Source organism: Heterodontus francisci, chromosome 11 (genome assembly GCF_036365525.1).
Source record: "Heterodontus francisci isolate sHetFra1 chromosome 11, sHetFra1.hap1, whole genome shotgun sequence".
NCBI classification, from domain to species: Eukaryota; Metazoa; Chordata; class Chondrichthyes; order Heterodontiformes; family Heterodontidae; genus Heterodontus; species Heterodontus francisci.
In genome coordinates, this window is record NC_090381.1 from 34,938,337 (window position 1) to 34,959,910 (window position 21,574).

Below are 21,574 nucleotides of genomic sequence, written 5' to 3' on the forward strand. Positions count from 1 at the left end.
CATCAATGTTGTGGTGTTGCTCTGTCTCTTCTTCCTGGGTGTGCTGTGGCTGGGCAGGTGGCAGTGCTTGGATGTCTTAAAGCAGAAAATCAGAAAGAGGAAGGTTGGGGTGAGGGAAAGTGGGTGGGTTGGAAAAGAAGGGGCTGTATTTTAAAAGCCCGCCGTTTGCAGCCCACACACACGGGGCCCACATCGCAGAGCTGCCGCGATTCCAAGTGCGGTGGCTCATTACCATGTCCGGGTTGGCCACCTCCCCCTGATGATGTGGAGTGGGTGGGCGAGCCATCCCTGGCAACGTGTCCGCTGCCAATGCGCAGGCACCATTTTTAAAGGGCTTAGAGCCCTAACTGACTATTTAAATTTTTAATGCAACATTACATTACACTTTAATACAAGTTAATGAATTTTTTTCCCCATCCCCTCTCACATGCCCCCAGTAGCCTTACATTACAATCATTGCCCGCTCATCCCCAAAATACTTACCTTGACCAAGTGACCTTCCACCCCCCAAAGTTCTTCAACTTTAACCCTCAAACCCTTCCCACCAACCCCCAACCAATCCGAGGAGTTTGACCCCGCTCCCCCTCCCCCCACACTGAGAAAAGTAACTCCTCCCCTCTCCTCACAGGAGTCGCACCTCGTTTCCCCGAACGGGGATTCCAAGGCGTGGCATTGCCGGCCACCCGAATGAAGATCGATGCGGTGAATAAGGAGGCAATAGGACCTTCATTAAATCAGGGAGGTAAATTAATTTAAATATAGAAATCGTGGTCCCATCGCCGAGCGGCAGGGTGGCCACCATGAGGCCTCGCCACCGTTGAGATCGAGTTGGGGCCTCCTGATGTCGGGTTCGGTGTCGGGCCTCCTTTGTTGCTATCTTCATTCCCCCCCCCCCGGCCACTGTTCCCAGTGTCAGAGAGCCTTTAAAATCCAGCCCAAGATGTCCATCTACAGCTTGCTCATCATGCCAGATAGCAGGGTAAGGGTGAGGTGGAAGTTGAGAAGGGGCATAAGGGACATGCTGTCATACCTAATGGTCTCAGTGACGCTTGATGCCATGGGCTCTGTCACAGCAGCCCCATGATGCAGAGAACTATCTCCTCTGTAGAGCTCAAGGAGATGCAGGCATCCTTGTCCCCACTGGTTCTGCTCTTCTGCTGGTGGTTATGGGACACCTTGTCCTGAAAGACAGAGGGACGAATGCCATTGGTTGTGTTGCACTCTGTTTGGGTGTGCCTGTCACAGCTGAATAACTGGAGGTATGTGGAAACAAAGGGTGTTGGGTGTGAGACTGGCATCATTGGAATGTGTATGACCTTGAGGTGGAGTATCTGAATGTTAGGCCTGAGTAATGACTGCTAGGGCCTGCTGATGGGTGAGTGATGCGGGTATGGTGTAATGAGCAGCATGAGACTTTGGTGGTTTGGGTAGGATATGTCATGTGAAGATGCATTCACTGACCTTGACCACCCATGTGAGGCCATTGAACTTGTTGCATCACCTGTCATACAGACCCCCCACCTGCCAAGAATGAGGCACATTAATTTTGTCATGTGAACATTGATTTGAAAACTGTTGCTGAACTGAGGAAAGGACTTGTTTAAAAAAAGAAATCACCAAGCCCTTGGCTGGAAATACATTTGCATATTAACAGACACTGCTTGTTGAGACAAAGGAGTTACTTACCTTATCCAGTTTAACCCACAATGGACTTTGAGCACTAGACATTGAAGGTGAGGGAGCTCAAATTTCAGGATGACTACTGGGATGGCCGAATCCACAAACAGATGTGGTCAGACCAGCTGGTCACATGACTAGCCTGCTTGGCAACCTAGTTTATCTGAATTGTACAAAGAATTTGAACTCAGAGACTGCAGTATGCTCCTGGACTGAAGAAGACCTCTCCTGTCTGGCTCTTCCTCTCTTTCTCACGGAACTCCAAATCCACTGAAGACACATGAACCCCAAGAGAGAAAGGTTTCCTACAGCAAACAAGGTTTAAGAAGAATACTGAGCCCCAATGAAGAGCAAGATCTACCTACAATCAAGGACTCTACAGTGAGCTCGAAGAACCATAACAAAAATCCTCTTCAGAGGTTGCCTCAAAGTTTTCCATTTTATTTTTTTCTGTTCTTTTCTGTCTCTATCTGCATGTGTGTATCGCGTATGCATGCTAGCGTGGGCGCGTCCTGTATCCATAGGCGTAACCGAATTAGAGTTTAAGTTTAAGAAATTTCACCCTTTTTTCTTTAAACCTAAGAAAATCTGTTTGTGCTGGTTTCTTTGTCGTATAATTGGAAAGCAGTGAACAAAGATTCACCACGGGGGAGCTAAAAACACGGTGTTTAAAATTAAACCCTGTTACGGTAAGACCAGGTGAAGGCTGAGGGGGAACCCTAGACCCCTTTCTCACCTGTTCATAACATATCGCTTCCAGGTGCTCGGGACCAGGCTACAGGCATTGACCTCCCTTGCCACCCGCTCCCATTCCATTCCATGAATTTGCCTTGAGGGCCTTCTGGCCCCTCACAGTAACATAATCTCTCTCTTCCTGTCGACCTCCGCCACTAAGGCCTCCAGCGTCATATCCGTGAACCTAAGAGCCCTGTCTCTTCCCGGATGCTCCATTTATGCAGCTCTGAAATGCAGCCTGTGTTTGTGCAGGCAGTCAGCAGTAGCTCCCTTCCACTGAGTGCAGCTCCTTTTTAAGAAGGGAAGACTGCCTTTTAAGAGGAGCTGACTGGCTGCACCTCTTGATATCAGCATATGCTCCTTGGTCCCCTGCTGAGCAAACTGTCAGGCAGCAGCATGGACCCCGCTTGCACCAACATCACAGTCATGTAAAGAAAGAGGCAGCACTAAATTTGGGATTTGCCTGCCTCAACGGAACGGGCATGTGCAGATCACAAATCGTGAACCCTGTACCCGAAAGCAGGACTTCATGAACCTGCAGCCCAAAATGTTTAAGGAATTATTATTTGGCTAATGTGGCTTTACAGTGTGCAGTAAAATGTGAGTTCACTCATCTCTGGCATTGCAAACGAGTAAATGAGCCAACATTTGTGACTGTGGTAATTGCTGGCACCACCATTGGAAAAAAATGTTGCATTTATTTACAGATAAGCCAAGATATAAATTACAAGATGTAAATCATTTTTAAGGATGCCATTTTGATAAAAATGGTTCCTTTGCCCTATTTACCCTCACTAAATCATATAAAAATGGCTGGCACATTTTCATGAAGACATTTCCTTTCTAACAGTGAAAAACAAAAAACAAATCTGTGGCCTGCGTTGATTCATAATGGTTCAGTCACGACTGTATTTCAATGCTGTTCCTGAATGATGACTGTAGAATCTCTTGAACTGCAGTTAACTCACAAAGAGATCTGCGTAATGGGTTTGACCTCATCTCAGTTAGGTCACAGCGATAACATGCGATGAGGGCCTGTGAGTAGATAGTATGTGGGAGGTGACAGGGAAGATGAGGAGATGGGAACATGCCGAGAGTTAAAGATTAATGTGTGAAATTTTAATCAATCGTAGTGAGATGGTCTTACAAATGGATGGTTGCCTTAATTATTCTCAGAAAGGATATAATTAACTCCTCTGCACCGTACCTGGCAGCAATCTGTCAGAGATCAATAAGAGATTCCTGCTGAATCTTCCCCTCACTTAATGTGTACAAGGTCTTGATCAAGGTGAAAAGTATTACAATACTATTGTCCACTTGGAATTACATTTTGAGCTCAATATTGGTTTTGGTGACACATTACCGATTGTAGAATTAATTTGACATGGGTTAAAAGTAAGTAACCAGGGAAATGGTCCCTTATGTGAATTTCAGCATGCTGGGTCAGGACATGTAGGCCATGGCTTTTGACTTTAAATTTCTCAAGAGATTGATTCCAATTGTTCAGCCAGACTGGCTTGAAAAGTGTTGAGAAGCCAGGCTATTTTCTGCAGAGGGGGGTTGGGGAGGGGTGGGTGTTGGAGGGGAAAGGGGGCAGACAAATAATCTCAAATGGTTTGCTCACAGGCAGCATAATCAGAAGGCTGGGAGAGAAATTGTATAATTACCCACTCAATCATAGAATATCAAAGGTTGCTGGAAAAACAGAGTAGAATACGTCATTTTTTTATCTGAGAGGCATATTTCTTTAACTATTTCCAAATACAATACAGAAGTAATAAAGTATACAGGAGAATAGGAGTAGGCTATTCCTCCCTGTGCCTGCTGTGTCATTCAATTAGATCATGGCTGATCTGCACGTCAATGCCACAGAAACACAATTTTCACATGTGCCTTTTGATATTAAAATTAAAGCAACCACTTGAGTGCATAGGCAGGACTTGCATTTATCTCACACCTGTTGTATCCTCGACATGTTCGAAAGTGCTTTGCAGCTAGTTTTCAAGTGTAGTCAATGCTACTGTCCAGGCAAACGCAGCAGCCCATTTGCCCACAGCAAGGGGCCACAAACAGCAAATGAGGTCAGTAACCAATTAATGTGGATAAATGTTGGGCGGGACACCGGAAGAATTGTCTGCCCTTATTTAAGTGGTATGGTAGCATAGAAGTTCTGCTTTTGGACTTGCAATCCAGAAACCGGGACTAATGATCTAGTAACATGAGTTCAATTCCCACCATGGCAGCTGGGGAATTTAAATTCAATTCGTTAAATAAATTTGGAGTAAAAACTAGTATCAGTAGTGGTGGCCATGAAACTTCTGGATTGTCAAAAGACTGGTTTATTAATGTTCTTTAGGGAAGGAAACCTGCTGTCCTTAGCTGGTCTAACCAACAATGTGACTGACTTGTAACTGCCCTCTGAAGTGGCCGAGCAAGCCACACAGTTGTATGCAAGAAGGTGGGTCACCACCAGCTTCTCAGAGGCAATTAGGAATGGGCAATAAATGCTGGCCTTACTAGTTACATTCACATCCTCTATGAATGAATTTTTAAAAATTGAATCGTGCCATTTTACATTCACCTGAACAGGCAGATGGGGTCTCTGCTTAACACCTCATGTGGTACCTCTGACAGTACAGCAACTCCTTAGTCAGCATAAACCATCTGCTTGAGGTTTGCAGTGGGGCTTGAACCCAGAACCCAGAAAGAGGCCAGACACTTTCACTGAGCTAAGTCTAACACTTTAGTTTCCCACAATATATTCACTAGCTTTGGCCAACTCATAGTCAACTATTTCAACTTCTGAGTTGAGCATTACCTTTGTTGGGGTCAAACTTACCAATAACATGGATCATAAACAGGTGGAGACAATTTATAATTAACTTATAACCGAACAAAAAGTTAACCTGTAGTTGAAAGAAAACGAATAAAAATAATTTTCCCCTTCTACGTTTTTTTTTCATACCCTTATGGGAAACTCATTTCATAGATGCACACTCGAGGATATGAGTAACAATACAGAGGAGAGACATATACTGAATGTCTGGAATCTTGATCAGAGTTGTAGACATCCACAAATGTGCATTGTTGGAATGAATGGTTTTCCATGGACAAAGTGTGACTCCAGGCCTGTAGTGTATTATCAAGTAAACTATGAGAGTAAACATGTTGCTACATTACCTTAAGGAATAAACAGTTTATCTTCTATTCATCCAAACACTGAGATAATAGCCAGTACCTTCTTATCCTTATTTTAGATTATTTATTTCTTTATCACTGTCTCTCTATATATACGTGGTTTCTGTATGTTTGCACAGAAGCTGAAGGATTAGTGATTGTAATGTAAGTTTTATGTTTGTCAAATGAATAAGCTGATCAGCAAAAAGAAAATCAGCAGTCAGCAAAAAATAGCATTTTTCCACAATTGTCAATAAGGGATTAATATTTAGCTCTAAATTAAAAGCAAAATAATGCGCATGCTGGAAATCTGAAATAAAAACGAGAAATGCTGGAACCACTCAGCAGGTCTGGCAGCATCTGTGGAAAGAGAAGCAGAGTTAACGTTTCGGGTCAGTGACCCTTCAGCGGAACTGACAAATATGAGAAAAGTCACAGGTTATAAGCAAGTGAGGTGGGGGTGGGGCAAGAGATAACAAAGGAGGTCTAGATTGGACCAGGCCACATAGCTGACCAAAAGGTCACGGAGCAAAGGCAAACAATATGTTAATAGTGTGTTGAAAGACAAAGCATTAGTACAGATTAGGTGTTAATACACTGAATATTGAACAGCAGCAAGTGCAAACCTGAAAAAAAACAGTGGGTAAGCAAACTGAACAAACTAAGATGAAATGAAATAAATGCAAAAAAAAGATTGTAAAAAAAAAAGGAAGAAAAAATAACTAAAAATGAAAGTAAAATGGGGGGCTGTCATGCTCTGAAATTATTGAACTCAATGTTCAGTCCGGCAGGCTGTAGTGTGCCTAATCGGTAGATGAGATGCTGTTCCTCGAGCTTGCGTTGATGTTCACTGGAGCACTGCAGCAATCCCAGGACAGAGATGTGAGCATGAGAGCAGGGGGAAGTGTTGAAATGGCAAGCAACCGGAAGCTCAGGGTCCTGCTTGCGGACTGAGCAGAGATGTTCCGCAAAGTGGTCACCCAGTCTGCGCTTGGTCTCCCCAATGTAGAGGAGACCACACTGTGAGCAGCGAATACCGTATACTACATTGAAAGAAGTACAAGTAAATCGCTGCTTCACCTGAAAGGAGTGTTTGGGGCCTGGGATAGTGAGAAGAGAGGAGGTAAATGGGCAGGTATTACACCTCCTGTGATTGCAGGGGAAGGTGCCATGGGATGGGGACGAGGTGGTGGGGGTAATGGAGGAGTGGACCAGGGTGTTGCGGAGGGAATGATCCCTTCGGAATGCTGACAGGGGAAGGGAGGGGAAGATGCGACTGGTAGTGGCATCACGCTGGAGGTGGCGGAAATGGCGGAGGATGATCCTTTGGATATGGAGGCTGGTGGGGTGAAAAGTGAGGACATGGGGAACCCTGTCACGGTTCTGGGAGGGAGGGGAAGGGGTGAGAGTAGAGGTGCGGGGAATGGGCTGGACACGATTGAGGACCCTGTCAACCACAGTGGGGGGAAATCCTCGGTTGAGGAAAAAGGAGGTCATATCAGAAGCACCGTCATGGAAGGTAGCATCATCAGAGCAGATGCGTCGGAGACGGAGAAACTGGGAGAATGGAATGGGCTCCTTACAGGAGGTAGGGTGTGAAGAAGTGTAGTCGAGGTAGCTGTGGGAGTCGGTGGGCTTATAATGGATATTAGTAGACAACCTATCCCCAGAAATGGAGACAGAGAAGTTGAGGAAGGGTATTCACTATACCCTCTGACCTCCCCCTCTCTGATGCTGAGCGTTCTGTAAACAGGAAAGGTCTCAGTTTTATCCCCTTACGCCCCCACCTCAATGAATTTCGTGCTCGGCATGGCGTTGAGCTCTTCTTCCGTCGCCCCCGCCTCCGGGCTCACTTCTTTGACCAGGAGTCCTCCCCCCGACCAGCAGACCCATTCACCTGCCTCCAGCATTCTCCCTCTACCTGGACCCCTCCCCCGGCCTCTTACCCGCTCATGATCTCTTCATTGAAAACCGTCGGTGAGACATTGGTCATCTCAATTTCTCTGCCCCCCTCACTCACTCTAATCTGTCCCCCTCTGAACTTGAGGCACTCTGTTCTCTCAGGTCTAACCCCGACATGGTCATCAAACCTGCAGACAAGGGTGGTGCTGTTGTCGTATGGCGTACCGACCTCTACCTTGCAGAAGCTCAACGCCAACTCACGGACACTTCTTCCTACCTCCCTCTGGACTATGACCCCACCACCGAACATCAAGCCACCGTCCAAAGGACTGTCACTGACCTCATCTCCTCTGGAGATCTTCCCTCTACAGCTTCCAACCTCATAGTCCCACAACCCTGGACAGCCCGCTTCTACCTCCTTCCCAAAATCCACAAACGGGACTGTCCCGGCAGACCCATTGTGTCAGCCTGCTCCTGCCCCACTGAACTTATTTCTTCCTATCGAGACTCTATATTTTCTCTGCTGGTCCAGTCTCTTCCCACCTACATCCGTGACTCTTCTGACGCCCTACGTCATTTTGACAATTTCCAGTTTCCTGGACCCAACCGCCTCCTCTTCACAATGGACGTCCAATCGCTCTACACCTCCATCCCCCACCAGGATGGTTTGAGGGCTCTCCGCTTCTTCCTGGAACAGAGGCCCAACCAGTCCCCATCCACCACCACCCTCCTCCGCCTGGCTGAACTTGTTCTCACATTGAACTACTTCCCCTTCAACTCCACACACTTCCTTCAAGTAAAAGGTGTTGCTATGGGTACCCGCATGGGTCCTAGTTATGCCTGTCTTTTTGTGGGATATGTCGAGCATTCTTTGTTCCAGTCCTACTCAGGCCCCCTCCCCCAACTCTTTTTCCGGTACATTGATGACTGTATCGGTGCCGTTTCCTGCTCCCGCCCCGAACTGGAAAACTTTATCAACTTTGCTTCCAATTTCCACCCTTCTCTCACCTTTACATGGTCCATCTCTGACACTTCCCTTCCCTTCCTTGCCTTCTCTGTCTCAATCTCTGGGGATAGGTTGTCTACTAATATCCATTATAAGCCCACCGACTCCCACTGCTACCTGGACTACACTTCTTCACACCCTACCTCCTGTAAGGACTCCATTCCATTCTCCCAGTTTCTCCGTCTCCGACGCATCTGCTCTGATGATGCTACCTTCCATGACGGTGCTTCTGATATGACCTTTTTCCTCAACCGAGGATTTCCCCCCACTGTGGTTGACAGGGCTCTCAACCGTGTCCGGCCCATTCCCCGCACCTCTACCCTCACCTCTTCCCCTCCCTTCCAAAACCGTGACAGAGTTCCCCTTGTCCTCACTTTTCACCGCATCAGCCTCCATATCCAAAGGATCATCCTCCGCCATTTCCGCCACCTCCAGCGTGATGCCACTACCAGTCGCATCTTCCCCTCCCTTCCCCTGTCAGCATTCCGAAGGGATCATTCCCTCCGCAACACCCTGGTCCAATCCTCCATTACCCCCACCACCTCGTCCCCGTCCCATGGCACCTTCCCCTGCAATCGCAGGAGGTGTAATACCTGCCCATTTACCTCCTCTCTCCTCACTATCCCAGGCCCCAAACACTCCTTTCAGGTGAAGCAGCGATTTACTTGTACTTCTTTCAATGTAGTATACTGTATTCGCTGCTCACAGTGTGGTCTCCTCTACATTGGGGAGACCAAGCGCAGACTGGGTGACCACTTTGCGGAACATCTCTGCTCAGTCCGCAAGCAGGACCCTGAGCTTCCGGTTGCTTGCCATTTCAACACTTCCCCCTGCTCTCATGCTCACACCTCTGTCCTGGGATTGCTGCAGTGTTCCAGTGAACATCAACGCAAGCTCGAGGAACAGCATCTCATCTACCGATTAGGCACACTACAGCCTGCCGGACTGAACATTGAGTTCAATAATTTCAGAGCATGACAGCCCCCCATTTTACTTTCATTTTTAGTTATTTTTTCTTCCTTTTTTTTTTACAATCTTTTTTTTTGCATTTATTTCATTTCATCTTAGTTTGTTCAGTTTGCTTACCCACTGTTTTTTTTCAGGTTTGCACTTGCTGCTGTTCAATATTCAGTGTATTAACACCTAATCTGTACTAATGCTTTGTCTTTCAACACACTATTAACATATTGTTTGCCTTTTCTCCGTGACCTTTTGGTCAGCTATGTGGCCTGGTCCAATCTAGACCTCCTTTGTTATCTCTTGCCCCACCCCCACCTCACTTGCTTATAACCTGTGACTTTTCTAATATTTGTCAGTTCCGATGAAGGGTCACTGACCCGAAACGTTAACTCTGCTTCTCTTTCTACAGATGCTGCCAGACCTGCTGAGTGGTTCCAGCATTTCTTGTTTTTATTAATATTTAGCTGTTACATTGTGTGTACATGGGAAGTGCTTTAACCTAATGATCTCATTGATAAAATTGAGATGTTTTGAGGCCTCGACAGTGATGGGGAGCAATAGGAAACGATTTGTGCAGTAACCAGGGAAACCACTTTGGAAAAAGCAAGAATGTTCTTTTCACTCTGATACGCTACTGTATAAACTGAACAGCAGTTAATGACATTTCAAACAATCTCATGTATTCAAAAGGACAAAGTCATGATATACTTAAAAGAATAATTGCACTTATATAGCATCTGTCGTATTTCCTGTAGTTTTGTGTCAAGGTAATAAAGATGGTCCATTCAATAATAGTAAATTAATAATATTTTCTAAATTGGGGCTACGCTGTTTGCTCATCACCAATGGACCTGTGTTGCAACATACTTAATGAAACTGGATACAGAAAATACAAGTTCAGCTGCACATTAATGTTCATGAGAAAATGTGTATAAATTGTGAGAATGATATAAGAAGCTTGATACGTGTGGAAAGCAACAACGGCCTCAACCAGTTTATGATGGATACCATTTATAAATTTCTTCCTGCTTTGCTTTGATGGGTTATAACATCAGCTGACTTCAAACGTTTCATTGTCATAAATATGTGATGCTTTTGATTGATGCTGAGGTTTCTCTGCTGGTTGTGTTTGTTACTTCAGTTCTTCAGAATAAATGACCATAATAGTCAGTCTGTAGAGCAGAGCGTAAGAGGAAGTGAGTCTACCTGGAAGTGAGTCTGGCTGACACTGAGTACAACGTAATGAGGAATTGCGACTGTTTCTCAATTAAAAACAGGGCTTATACTCTTCTGATGGGGAAAAGTCCCTAATCTTGCACTTTCCTTCTTTCCAGCTGCTACATTCTTTCTGACTCTAATCTTTAAGAACCCAACTTTGATCTAATCAACTGCAACTTACAGAGAACACCAAAAAGATGCATATGCAACTGGCACAGGATCCCAGAAACACGCTCCGAACTCTTCTGATGCCTCATAATGCTGATCCTTGAAAAAAGTTTTTGAAAATCTTTTTAATCTATTCACTTATGGGATGTGACTATCATTGGCAAGACCAGCATTCATTGCTGATCCCTAACTGCCCTTGTGAAGATGGTGGTGAGCCGTCTTCTTGAACCATGCAATCCATATGGTGAAGGTACTCCCACAATGCTGTTAGGGAGGGATTTCTAGGATTTTGACCCAGTGAAAGTGAAGGAATGACGATACAGTTCCAAGTCAGTATGGTGTGTGGTTTGGAGGGGATTTTGCAGGTGATGGTGTTCCCATGAGTCTGCTGCTCTTGTCCTTCTAGGTGGTAGATGTCACGGGGTTGAAACGTGCTGTTGAAGAAGCCTTAGTGAGTTGCCACAGTGCATCTTGTAGATGGTACACACTGCTGCCAGTGTACGGCAGTGTTAGAGAGAGTATTTTTAAAGTGGTGCGTGGGATGCCAATCAAGCAAGCTGTTTTGTTCTGGATGGTGTTACTCTTCTTGAGTTGAACTTGTTGGAGCTGTACTCATCCAGGTAATATTTTGTCACACTCCTGACATGTGCCTTGTAGCTGATGGGAAGGTTTTGGGGAGTCATGAGGTGAGTCACTCATCACAGAATATCTGGCCTCTGACCTTTTTGTGTATACACAGTATTTTTGTGGCTGAACCAGTTAAGTTACTGATCAATGTAACCCTGAGAAGTGGATTGTGGGGGATTCAATGATGGTAGTACCCATGAATGTCAAGGGGAGATGATTAGCTTCTCTTGTTGGAGATCGTCATTGCCTGACATTTGTGTGGCATGAATGTTACCTGCCACTTGTCAGCCGAAGCCTGAATGTTTTCCAGGGCTTGCTGCTTCATTATTTAAGAAGTTGCAAATGGAACTGAACTTTGTAATCATCAGTGAACATCCTCTCTTCTGACCTTAGGATGGAGGGAAGGTCATTGATGAAACAGCTGAAGGTGGTTGGACCTAGGACACTACATTGAGGAACTCCTACAGCAATGTCCTGGGATCGAGATGAATGGCCTCCAACAACCACAGCCATCTTCCTTTGTTCTTGGTAGGATTCCAGCCAGTGGAGAGTTTTCTTCCAGATCTCCATTGACTTCAATTTTGCTAGGGCTCCTTGATGCCACACTTAGTCAAATGCTGCTTTGATGTCAAGGGAAGCCACTCTCACCTCACCTCTGGAATTCAGCTCTTTTGTCCATTTTTGGACCAAGGCTGTTATGAGGTCTGGAGCCGAGTGGTTTTGGCAAAACCCATAGTGAGCATCGGTAAGCAGGTTATTGGTGTGTGAGTGCCGCTTGATAGCACTGTCGATGGCACCTTCCATCAATGTGCTGATGATTGAGGTTACTGTGATATTCAGCACCCCCTTTTTAATCTTTTGCAACTTTTTGACTTGTTAGCAGCTTTAAATATCAAGTCTGGCATTCTTAATGTATGTTCTGCAGGAATGTACGTTGCTTAGTGATGACCCAGGTTTCATAACCTAAGAAGTACAACTTCAAAATTTATTTGTGTTATTGTAAATAAGAAAATTGGCAAAACAATATTGCTTACATTAACTCAATTTATACGCAATAACTTTGGAATTTCTTTTATTATCATGTATATATTTTCCAGTACACACTTACATACCTTGTTGTCGCCTAGGTGACTAAATATTTGTACTGAGTTTCACAGAAGCCTATAAACACAAGGCTTAGTACATCTCTGCATGAGACTACATGATGTTGCTAGGTAAAAATATATAACCTAAATATGAGTCGTGAGTGAAGATGAGGAAAAAACTTTTTATTTCTGTATATATTCTTGGAATTGTGACCTTAGGAGCCATTGACAGGCATTTTTTTTTACAATAGATTAAAAACTGCCCACTCAGAAGCAAAGTATTTTCAAATAAATAATGGCTAGGTCGATAATATTAGTTTCTGCAGATTGACTGCCAATGGGTAATTTGTTCAATAGATTAACTGCCCTCCAACAAGTGTAGCTTGATAAATTATTAGTGTGGGTGTATGAGATGTATCTGGGTTACATGGGCTTTCAGAAAAGGGCTCCCAGTTGAGAATTATCTCCTGAATAACAGAGGGAATCCATAGATTACCCGTTCTACTGGCACATGCCCTGTGATCTTTCACCCCTATCTTTCCTGCATACATCCAGACCATGCCAAAGAAGGCCATAGGTTCTGAGCCTTCTTTCAACATCCCACAGTGGGCAGCAGCTCAGCCCTGAAAGGCCCTTCACAATGTAAACAGAGCTCTTGGTATCTGCCTTGACCATGCCAAACTCCAGGGATGAAGTCATCCTTACCTTCAAAGAGCGCACTGGTCCTAGGCTATGCGCAACTTGAATTTTCCTCTCTACTCTCCTCCAAGTGCCTTGTGACAAAAAAAGTACAGTGACTCTACATAATATATTTATTTATTTTCTTGAAGAACTTTTTTGAAACATCAGTAAAAAAAAGTACATTATTAGGTCTGAAGTCACGAGACAACAGGCCACTCAAACCATGAAGCCAGTCTGTAAGCATTACTGCTGTAGTTTAGAGTTTCCTTTCGCTTTACGAATTGGCAGCTAAGTTAAGCTCAGAACAATGACGCAAAGTTTTGTTGGACAAATAAGAAAAGATAAAAGAAACAGTAAATACTGAAAACAAAAATAAAATTGCCAGAAACACTCGGTGGGTAGATGCCAGTGGCAGACACCGTGATCTGGGTGTTCCCACTCCTGGTCTTGGAAGAGGACTCTGCTGACACAGGGAACATCCATCTGTATGTTAAGAGTCAGCCGTGTGGACTGCAGGAAAGAAAATCAATGGCACACTGGTAACAGAGCCTGGGTGAATTTCCTTCCACTGAAATGAGTGAAAGGAAAATCCGGCAGGCTGTCCAAGGAGTGTGTAATCTACCCTGCTAGAGGTGGTGCTTAGTGTTCAGTAAAGGCAAAAATCGATCCATTTGTCTACAGAAAGAAAGACCTGCATTTATATTGCACCTTTCAAGACCACAAGACATCCCAAAGCACTTTGTGTTGTGATATTGCTTTAAAGAAATATAGAAATAGTGAATGTGCATTATCACTGCAGGGAGTGATATCACACATCATGTGACACAGTAGTAGGATTTGTGTTGATCCCTAATGAGATGTACGTATAGAGCTGTTCTGTAATTTGTATAAAATATTCTGAGTCTTCAACAAAAAAAGAACCCAACATACTTGTTACTATTCATCAGTGTGTGATTGGTAAGTTTGTGTGAAAGAACCCAGCAACACAACATTTTACAGCGAATGAAGTACTTTTGATGTGTAGTCACTGTTATAATGTAGAGGCCGCAGCAGCCAATTTGCACACAGCAAACCTCCACAAACAGCAATGTGAAAATGACCAGATAATATGTTTTAGTGATATTGATTAAGGGATAACTATTGACCAGGTCATTGGGAATAACTCCCCTGGTCTTCTTTGAAACAGTGCCTTAGGATCTTTTACAACCACCTGAGAGGGCAGACAGAGCCCCAGTTTAAGGTCTCATCCAAAAGATAGCACCTCTGACAGAGCAGACTCCCTCAGTATTGCACTGGAGTGTCATGCTAGATTTTTATGCTCAAGTCCTGGAGTGGGACATTAACACATAACTTTCTGAGAGGCAAGACTGCTACCAACTGAGCCAGGGCTGACATAGAACTTAGGATAAGGAGAATACAGGTTCATATTTCGGATACAATTCTTTATCAAAACCAATATTCTCTTCATAGAAACTGCACATTTCCAGCATATTCTTTTCTTGTTCTTGTTTTGCTGCTACACATATATGTGTTTGACAATATGGTTCCCAGAAGTCAAAGAATGTAATAGTTGACTGTCTTTAGACAGATGCCACTGCTACAGAAACATTATTAAGAAAACACTGCTGTTGAAGCATGTAGTGAAGCATGAACAAAATTGTATTGATTAATCGTCCACCACCCAGCTCAAAGTATGTGTTTATTTTTTACACTGTATAATTTTTCACAACCGATTTGTCCAATCTACTATTATCATTGACTATTTGAAGTAATTTGAAGTCAGATTTTGCATTAATGGTTTTCGAATTCCAGCAAAAGTCTAAATTGTAGTGCTGTGTCACATAAAGCCAAAGAAGTGAATGGAGGGCAGCAGCTTCACCTGCACTGAGGGCATTGTTAAAAATGGCCACAATATCGCCATATATTTGTGCCTAACAGACTGTTGAAAGTCTAATCTGCTGCTATAAAATGAGGATATCTCATTTGCATGGGGCACTTCTTGTGCAGCTGCCCACCCCAGCTGCCTGGAAGCTGGGGTTAGCCATTGGCTCAGAACAAGGGTGCAGGCTGTGTGCCAAGCCTGGAATTCACTGATGACACCCATATATGCCCTTATAGAGACCGGTATATCTCATCTCACTCATCACATCAGGGTCCTCATCCAAGACCAGGAGTGAGAACGCCTGGATCAGGGAATCTGCCTTTGGCATTGTCTGCACCCCATCATTTGCCTTATTTGAGGTGATGGGAGTCTGTTATGTTTGGTTCAGATTTTGCTTTCCTCAATTTAACAGTCCACTGTCAATCTTTGACGATGACATGTAACTAGCCCCCATGACCACATGTTTAGGGAGTTGGCTTACGGAAAGAACACATAGTGTCCCTCATAAAACACCAAAAAGATGACTAAAAAAATGTTAGGTGCAGTAGCCACAGGAATATTCTTGTCTAAAAATGCTGTTTCTAACCTCAAGCCTATAATCCTCTGCGAGCTGTACTTTCCTCTAACTCCAGCCTATTATCCATCCTTCACTTCATTTTCCCCATCATTGGCAGCCGTGCATTGAGCCATCTAGGCTCTAAGCTCTGGAATTCCTTCCCCAAAGCTCTTCTCACTTCCTTCAAGACTGAGTTTAAAATTTACCCTTTTGACCAAGCATTTGGTCTTTTGGGGTCCTAGTGCCTCCTTTTTTGGTTTGGTGTCAAATGTTTGTCTGCTTATGCTCCTGTGATGTGCCTTGGGATGTTTTACTACATTAAAGGCACTCTCTAATTGCAAGTTTTGATGTGGTTTGCTGATTACAAGATTATAAGTTGTTTTTATTCATACTCTAGTCATCAATGATGGTGCACCAGATAAGACTGCTTTTGCTGATGAAGCCGGAAGTGAGGAGGATTTGTACGAGGACTATCGGAGTGGAAATCACCGGTATGGGCACCAAGGAGGAGGCGGAGAGCAGCTGGCCATCAATGAGGTATTGGGCATTACAGAATCAAGCAGAATATTAAATGCTCAGAAAACTGGATCAGCACTAATCTGCTATCTCCTCATGTTAATCAAGTGCTGCAATATCATCTCCAGTGTAATGCCTCAAAATTATTGACAACCAGTATTATAAATATTTTGCTCACCAGATATTCAACAGGTTACGCAGTTAAATCTTGATGACCCTGATGTGAAGAGCTTATAGCCAGTTTGCCAATAAACTACGTTCTTGATCAGCATTTACATGACTTGAAGATAAAAACAGCCAAGTGGGCAATCTTCATCACAGCCTATTTAGTCATTCATTCTTCAATTCAGTTTAAAGGACAGCAGCAAATTGTTTTGTTTGTTTGCAAAAACACATTTTAACCAGAGGTGATTAGACCTCTAAAATGTGCTGCAGTCTCCAGATGACACTTCTCAATTAAGTTACTGTATTTACTGCACTGAGATTTAAAAATATATGGGTAACTTCAGTGATACCACTCTCCTAGTGGGACGGTGTGCTTGAAAAAATGGTCACTACAGTAGTGTGGCATAATCTCAAACTTGTGCTCCCTTCTAGCACGGTAAGCCATCAGTAGTGTAGGGCCACTGAACGTAATATACAGTGTCAAAAACATTTTTTATTTGAACCAACATTCTTCAGTTCAATATGATGCTGTAATTATGAATTCTATACAATAGGAATGAATGGCAAATGGTTGAGACCATTGGAAATTCTGTACGATGGGAGGGAATGAGAAATATCTTGATATATCAGGATTCTGTACAATATGTACGAATGGGAATTGCATTTTGGACATTAGAACTCTATTGGATGAATTCAAATGGGAAATGGTTTGGTATACTGGCATATGATTACAGAAATGGTCAGTATGTATAGTGTGTTATGCATAGTGGATATGCACTGGTGAACCACATGAATATCATTCAGTGACTGACACAAGTACCAAAACCTGTAAAAAGTGAAGTCCAGTTTTTAAATGGTTGCATTGCATTGAATATTTGTGGAGTTTAGTATATTCTATTTCAGCCACAACGGTTACGCAGAATTATACTGATGGCTTAAAAACATATTTCTATTATTGCTTTCTTTCATGGAGCCAAAGTTGTGCACAGAATACCTGGTCATGTGGTTGGAATCAGACTGTGGTTGAAGAGTGTTTGTCATCCTCAAGTATTGTTTGGTCCAATTACAGGCAGCAGTGTTATGGTACAAGTATAGGATACTAGGTTGCAGTGAAACATATAGAGATTACTGGGCAGAGTTGCAACATAATGGAAGCCATCCATAAGGAGTAATTTCACTGGTTTACTGACCTCATCAACCATGGGGTAATTATTACCCTCACCAGCTGCTCAGTGACCTGATGGTTTGTGCCCATTGAAGTCAATGGGACGTAAATCATGCAAATTCTACGCCTAGTGGATGATCTGAGCAGCCAGATTACCAACCAGGCAATGAAGATGAAAATTACCTCCCATTTGTCTTTTCTTTATAATAATATATGCGACATGGATCTAGCTGGCATACTTGTGTACCATTTCTGGTTAGTTTGTTTTCTCTGTTAATGAATCTCATAGCAAATATTAAAAGGCATTGTACTGCATAAAGTTGGTGGGCTGGATTTTACCGACCCCTCAACGACGGGTTTCGTGGTGGGCGGTTTGTGGAAAATGCCTCCAGGAGAGGGCCACCACGCACCCCGACACAGGGAGGGCCCGGCCCAATGTTACCAGTGGCGGTGAGACCTTGTGACGGCCCCCCCGCCGCCCGCGATGGGACCCCAATGTAAATATTTAAATAAATTAAGTGAATGAATTACTCTCCCATCACCTCCTGATGTCCCATGCGACCTTCAGCCCCGTGGCCTGCACTCCCGTGCCTTCAGATCCCCATCCGGGGAAACAAGGTGGAACACTCGTGGGTGGCGGGGGGGGAGGGTGGGGGGTGGTAGGTTTATAAGTGGGGGAAGTGGGGGGAACGGAATCAAATTAGCGTCATGGGTATAGGGGATGGTGGGAAGGGTTGTAGTTGAAAGCTTGTGCTGTTTTAGGGGGGAAGGTCAGATGGTAAAGGTAAGGGTTTTGGGGGGAAGGGCAAATATTTAGTTAAATTGTTATTGGGGGGTGGGAGAGGGGCAAAAGAGATGTATTTATGTATTTTAATTCCATTTCCCTTTAAATATTTAAATTCCCTGGTAGGGCTGACAACCCTTTAAAAATGGCATCAGCGCCTGCGAACAGGCAGCTGACGCCATTGCTGGAGATGTTCAGCCCACCCCCTCCACGTGATTGGGTGGGGCGACCTGCCCCGGCTATTTCAATGAGCCTCCGCACTGAAGAATGCAGCGGCTCCGCGACATGTGGCCCATGCAGGCAAAATCGGTGATGGGCACATAAAATTCAGCCCGGTATGTGGCAATGTGCATACTGAAAGAGTAATGGTTGTAAAACAATACATACAACTTTATTTAGCAATAATGTTAATTTCCATAAAATAATATTATGAGCCAATAACTATATCAAACAATTTTAATAAATCAGAAGTGCAAAGCTCGACTGGTTTACATAGCTCAGTCAATTTGAATAAAGAAAAGGAATAACTTGCATTTTGTAATGTCTTCCATGACTTCAGGACACCCCAAGGTGCTTTATTGCCAATTAAGTATTTTGTAACATGCAGTTTTTGTTATTTTGTAGGGAAGCACAGTAATTAATTTGCACACAGCAAGGTCCCATAAACATCAATGAGGTAAATGACCAGATAGCTTGCTTTTAAGTGATATTGGTTGAGGGATAAATATTGGCCAGGACACTAAGTGAACTCCCCCGCTGTTCTTCAGAAAATGCAATGGGATCTTCTACATCCACCTAAGAGGGCAGACAGGGCCACAATTTAACATTTCATCCAAAAGATAGCAACTCCAACACTCCCCCAGTACTGCATTGATGTGCCAGCCTAGATTACATGCTCAAGTCTTTGGATGGGTTCTTGAACCCATGACTTTCTGACTGAGAGGTAAGAGCACTAGTTCTGAGCCAAGGCTAACAACTAAACTGACTTTACCCAAACAGGCACAATGCAAGCATCCACCACTGCTCTATTGATTATGATGGGATTCAAGCACATTGTCAGGTAAATAAAATAGTGAAATTTCTGTTGACATCAATAGAAATACAAGTTAGGAGACATGTAAAACAGGCTGCTAACTCACTATCATCTGTTTTATGCTATCGCATAAAGTCAAGATTATTGTCTCTTGCTCCTGTCCAATGGTACGATGTTGACAGGCGCTCAAATGTTCCCCTCTCTCTGAACTCAGTCTCACTACTGGACATTTGACCTAGTCCCAGTGTTCACTGCTTCCATTAGTTTGAGTGGTGTTATGTTCTGAAAGACAATTCGAGGAGGTGCATTTAAATGTTAATCTCAAGTTACACTCCAGCTCAGGCCCTTGGATTCAGAATCCATTAGCACCGTCAGAGTTGGAAGTTGCCCACCTTCTTTATTTTCTTTTTACTGAAATTGCAAAGTTGCAACCTTGCTATTCTTTTGAAAAAAGAAAATACATTAGACTTTTTTACACAAATGTGCTTGCAGTTTCTGAGAGGGTTAACCAGGTTCTATTTGCATTGGGAAAAATACCGTAAGTAAAGTCAGAACTTCCCAGAAGTGAGATTATCTAAGTAAGCAGCACTCATTCAAGGAGCTTTTGCACCATCTGTCTGGCCCCTTACCCATTTGTGACACAGAAGTTTTATACAGTCCTCAATGGGTTAAATCACGCAGCTTTGCCTCTCGCTCCATTGGTCATGCTGTAAAGAAAAAAAAATTAAAATTAAAAAACAGGCAATGAAGCAGTTAACAAAATTGTGCTTATATTATTTTATAAAAAGTATGGAGCATTACATTACAAACCCCCCCCCCCCCCCCCACTAAAAAATGAATAGACCTAGAATTCCATTTCAGTGCAGCATTAAAATGACGATAAGTGGAGTATCTGGTTAAAAGGACAGCTGTAATCAGTATTTTCCTTTGGTACCATGTTGTAATGAGCACCATTGTTTCCCTAAGCCTTCGTGGGCAGTGCCCCCATGCCTGACCCTCAGGGTACCAAGGCAGGAACCATCCATCTTACCAGTGGTTGCTATGCCATTTACCGGAATTGGCATTTTACTGAAGGGCTGAGCATCCGTGAGCCATTCATGAACAAAGCTGTACTTGCCAAAAAGAAAAAGACCACCATTGGCTTCTGTTGCTGCAAATAGGAGACAGTTCAAGACATTTACAGTAAGTGGGCGCGCATGACTTATATAATATGCCACGAAAGCTTCAAGCACTGTTTTTTTTCCCTGCAATGTCGCATTGTACTGTGTTCTCCAGTAACATTTTGTTATAGCTTCAAGCTTATGAATGGAGGATATTGTTGATCTTCTCACAGCTGTTGTCTCTCATTTTGTTGGTTTACCCAGGATATATTTCCAATATGTTCGTCAAGAATTGCAGCTGTTAAAATTATTTTAAAAATTTTATTCCTTTTACTTTGTCTATTTTTTTCTGAATTTTTTCTTAATCCAAGTAAAGGATGTTAAGAAAAGAAACATTTTTTATTTTGGGCAATCGAACATCAAGCTCTCCGAGGTTAGGTACAGTGTGGTTCGACACCGACAGTGTGTTCACCAATCTAACTGCCACAGACACATCAATCTGGACCCCTTCATAAACCTGAGGTTGTGCAAAGCTCGGCTTCTCATGTCCCCATATCTCTGTGATCCTCTCCAGCCCACAACCCTCCAAGAGCTCCTCTAATTTTGAGCATCCTTGATTTTAATCATTCAACCATTGGTGGCTGTGCCTTCTTTTGAAGTGTAGTCACTGTTGGAATGTCGCAAACACGGTAGTCAATTTCTGCACAGCAAGATCCCACAAACAGCAATTAAATAAATGTCCAGATCATCTGTTTTACGTCCTGTTTGAGGAACAAATGTTGACCAGGGTACTGGGAGAGCTTCCCTGCTCTTCTTTGAATAGCGTCATGAGATCTTTTATGTCCAATTGAGAGGCAGATGGGGCCTCGGTTTAAAGTCTCATCCAAAAGACAACGCCTCCAATAGTGCAGCACTCCCTCAGTTCTGCACTGAAGTGTCAGCTTAGGTTATTTGTACTGGAGTGGGAAGAACCCTCAACCTTCTGACTAGATGTGAGAGTGCTACCACTGAGCCAAGGCTGACACTTTTAAAAAATGTATTCATTCATGGCATGTGTGCATCACAACATTTACTGCCCTTGTGAATGTGGCAGTGAGCTGCCTTCTTGAACCATTGTAGTCTGTGTGGTAAACTTAC

The 21,574-nt window shown here is 43.6% G+C and overlaps 1 protein-coding gene across 6 annotated transcripts in view; it reads left to right on the forward strand.

Moving 5' to 3' along the window:
* LOC137375197 (rho guanine nucleotide exchange factor 4-like) overlaps nt 1-21,574 on the forward strand; it is a 578,050-nt gene that overhangs the window by 457,611 nt on the left and 98,865 nt on the right. For 5 of the 6 annotated variants that reach the window (XM_068041983.1, XM_068041984.1, XM_068041986.1 and 2 more), the window contains one exon: nt 16,072-16,211. In XM_068041983.1, coding sequence (XP_067898084.1) covers nt 16,072-16,211 — 140 coding nt within the window. Of the gene's footprint in view, nt 1-16,071; nt 16,212-20,386; nt 20,520-21,574 lie in introns of those variants that run through there. The other variant, XM_068041990.1, reaches the window with a different exon arrangement.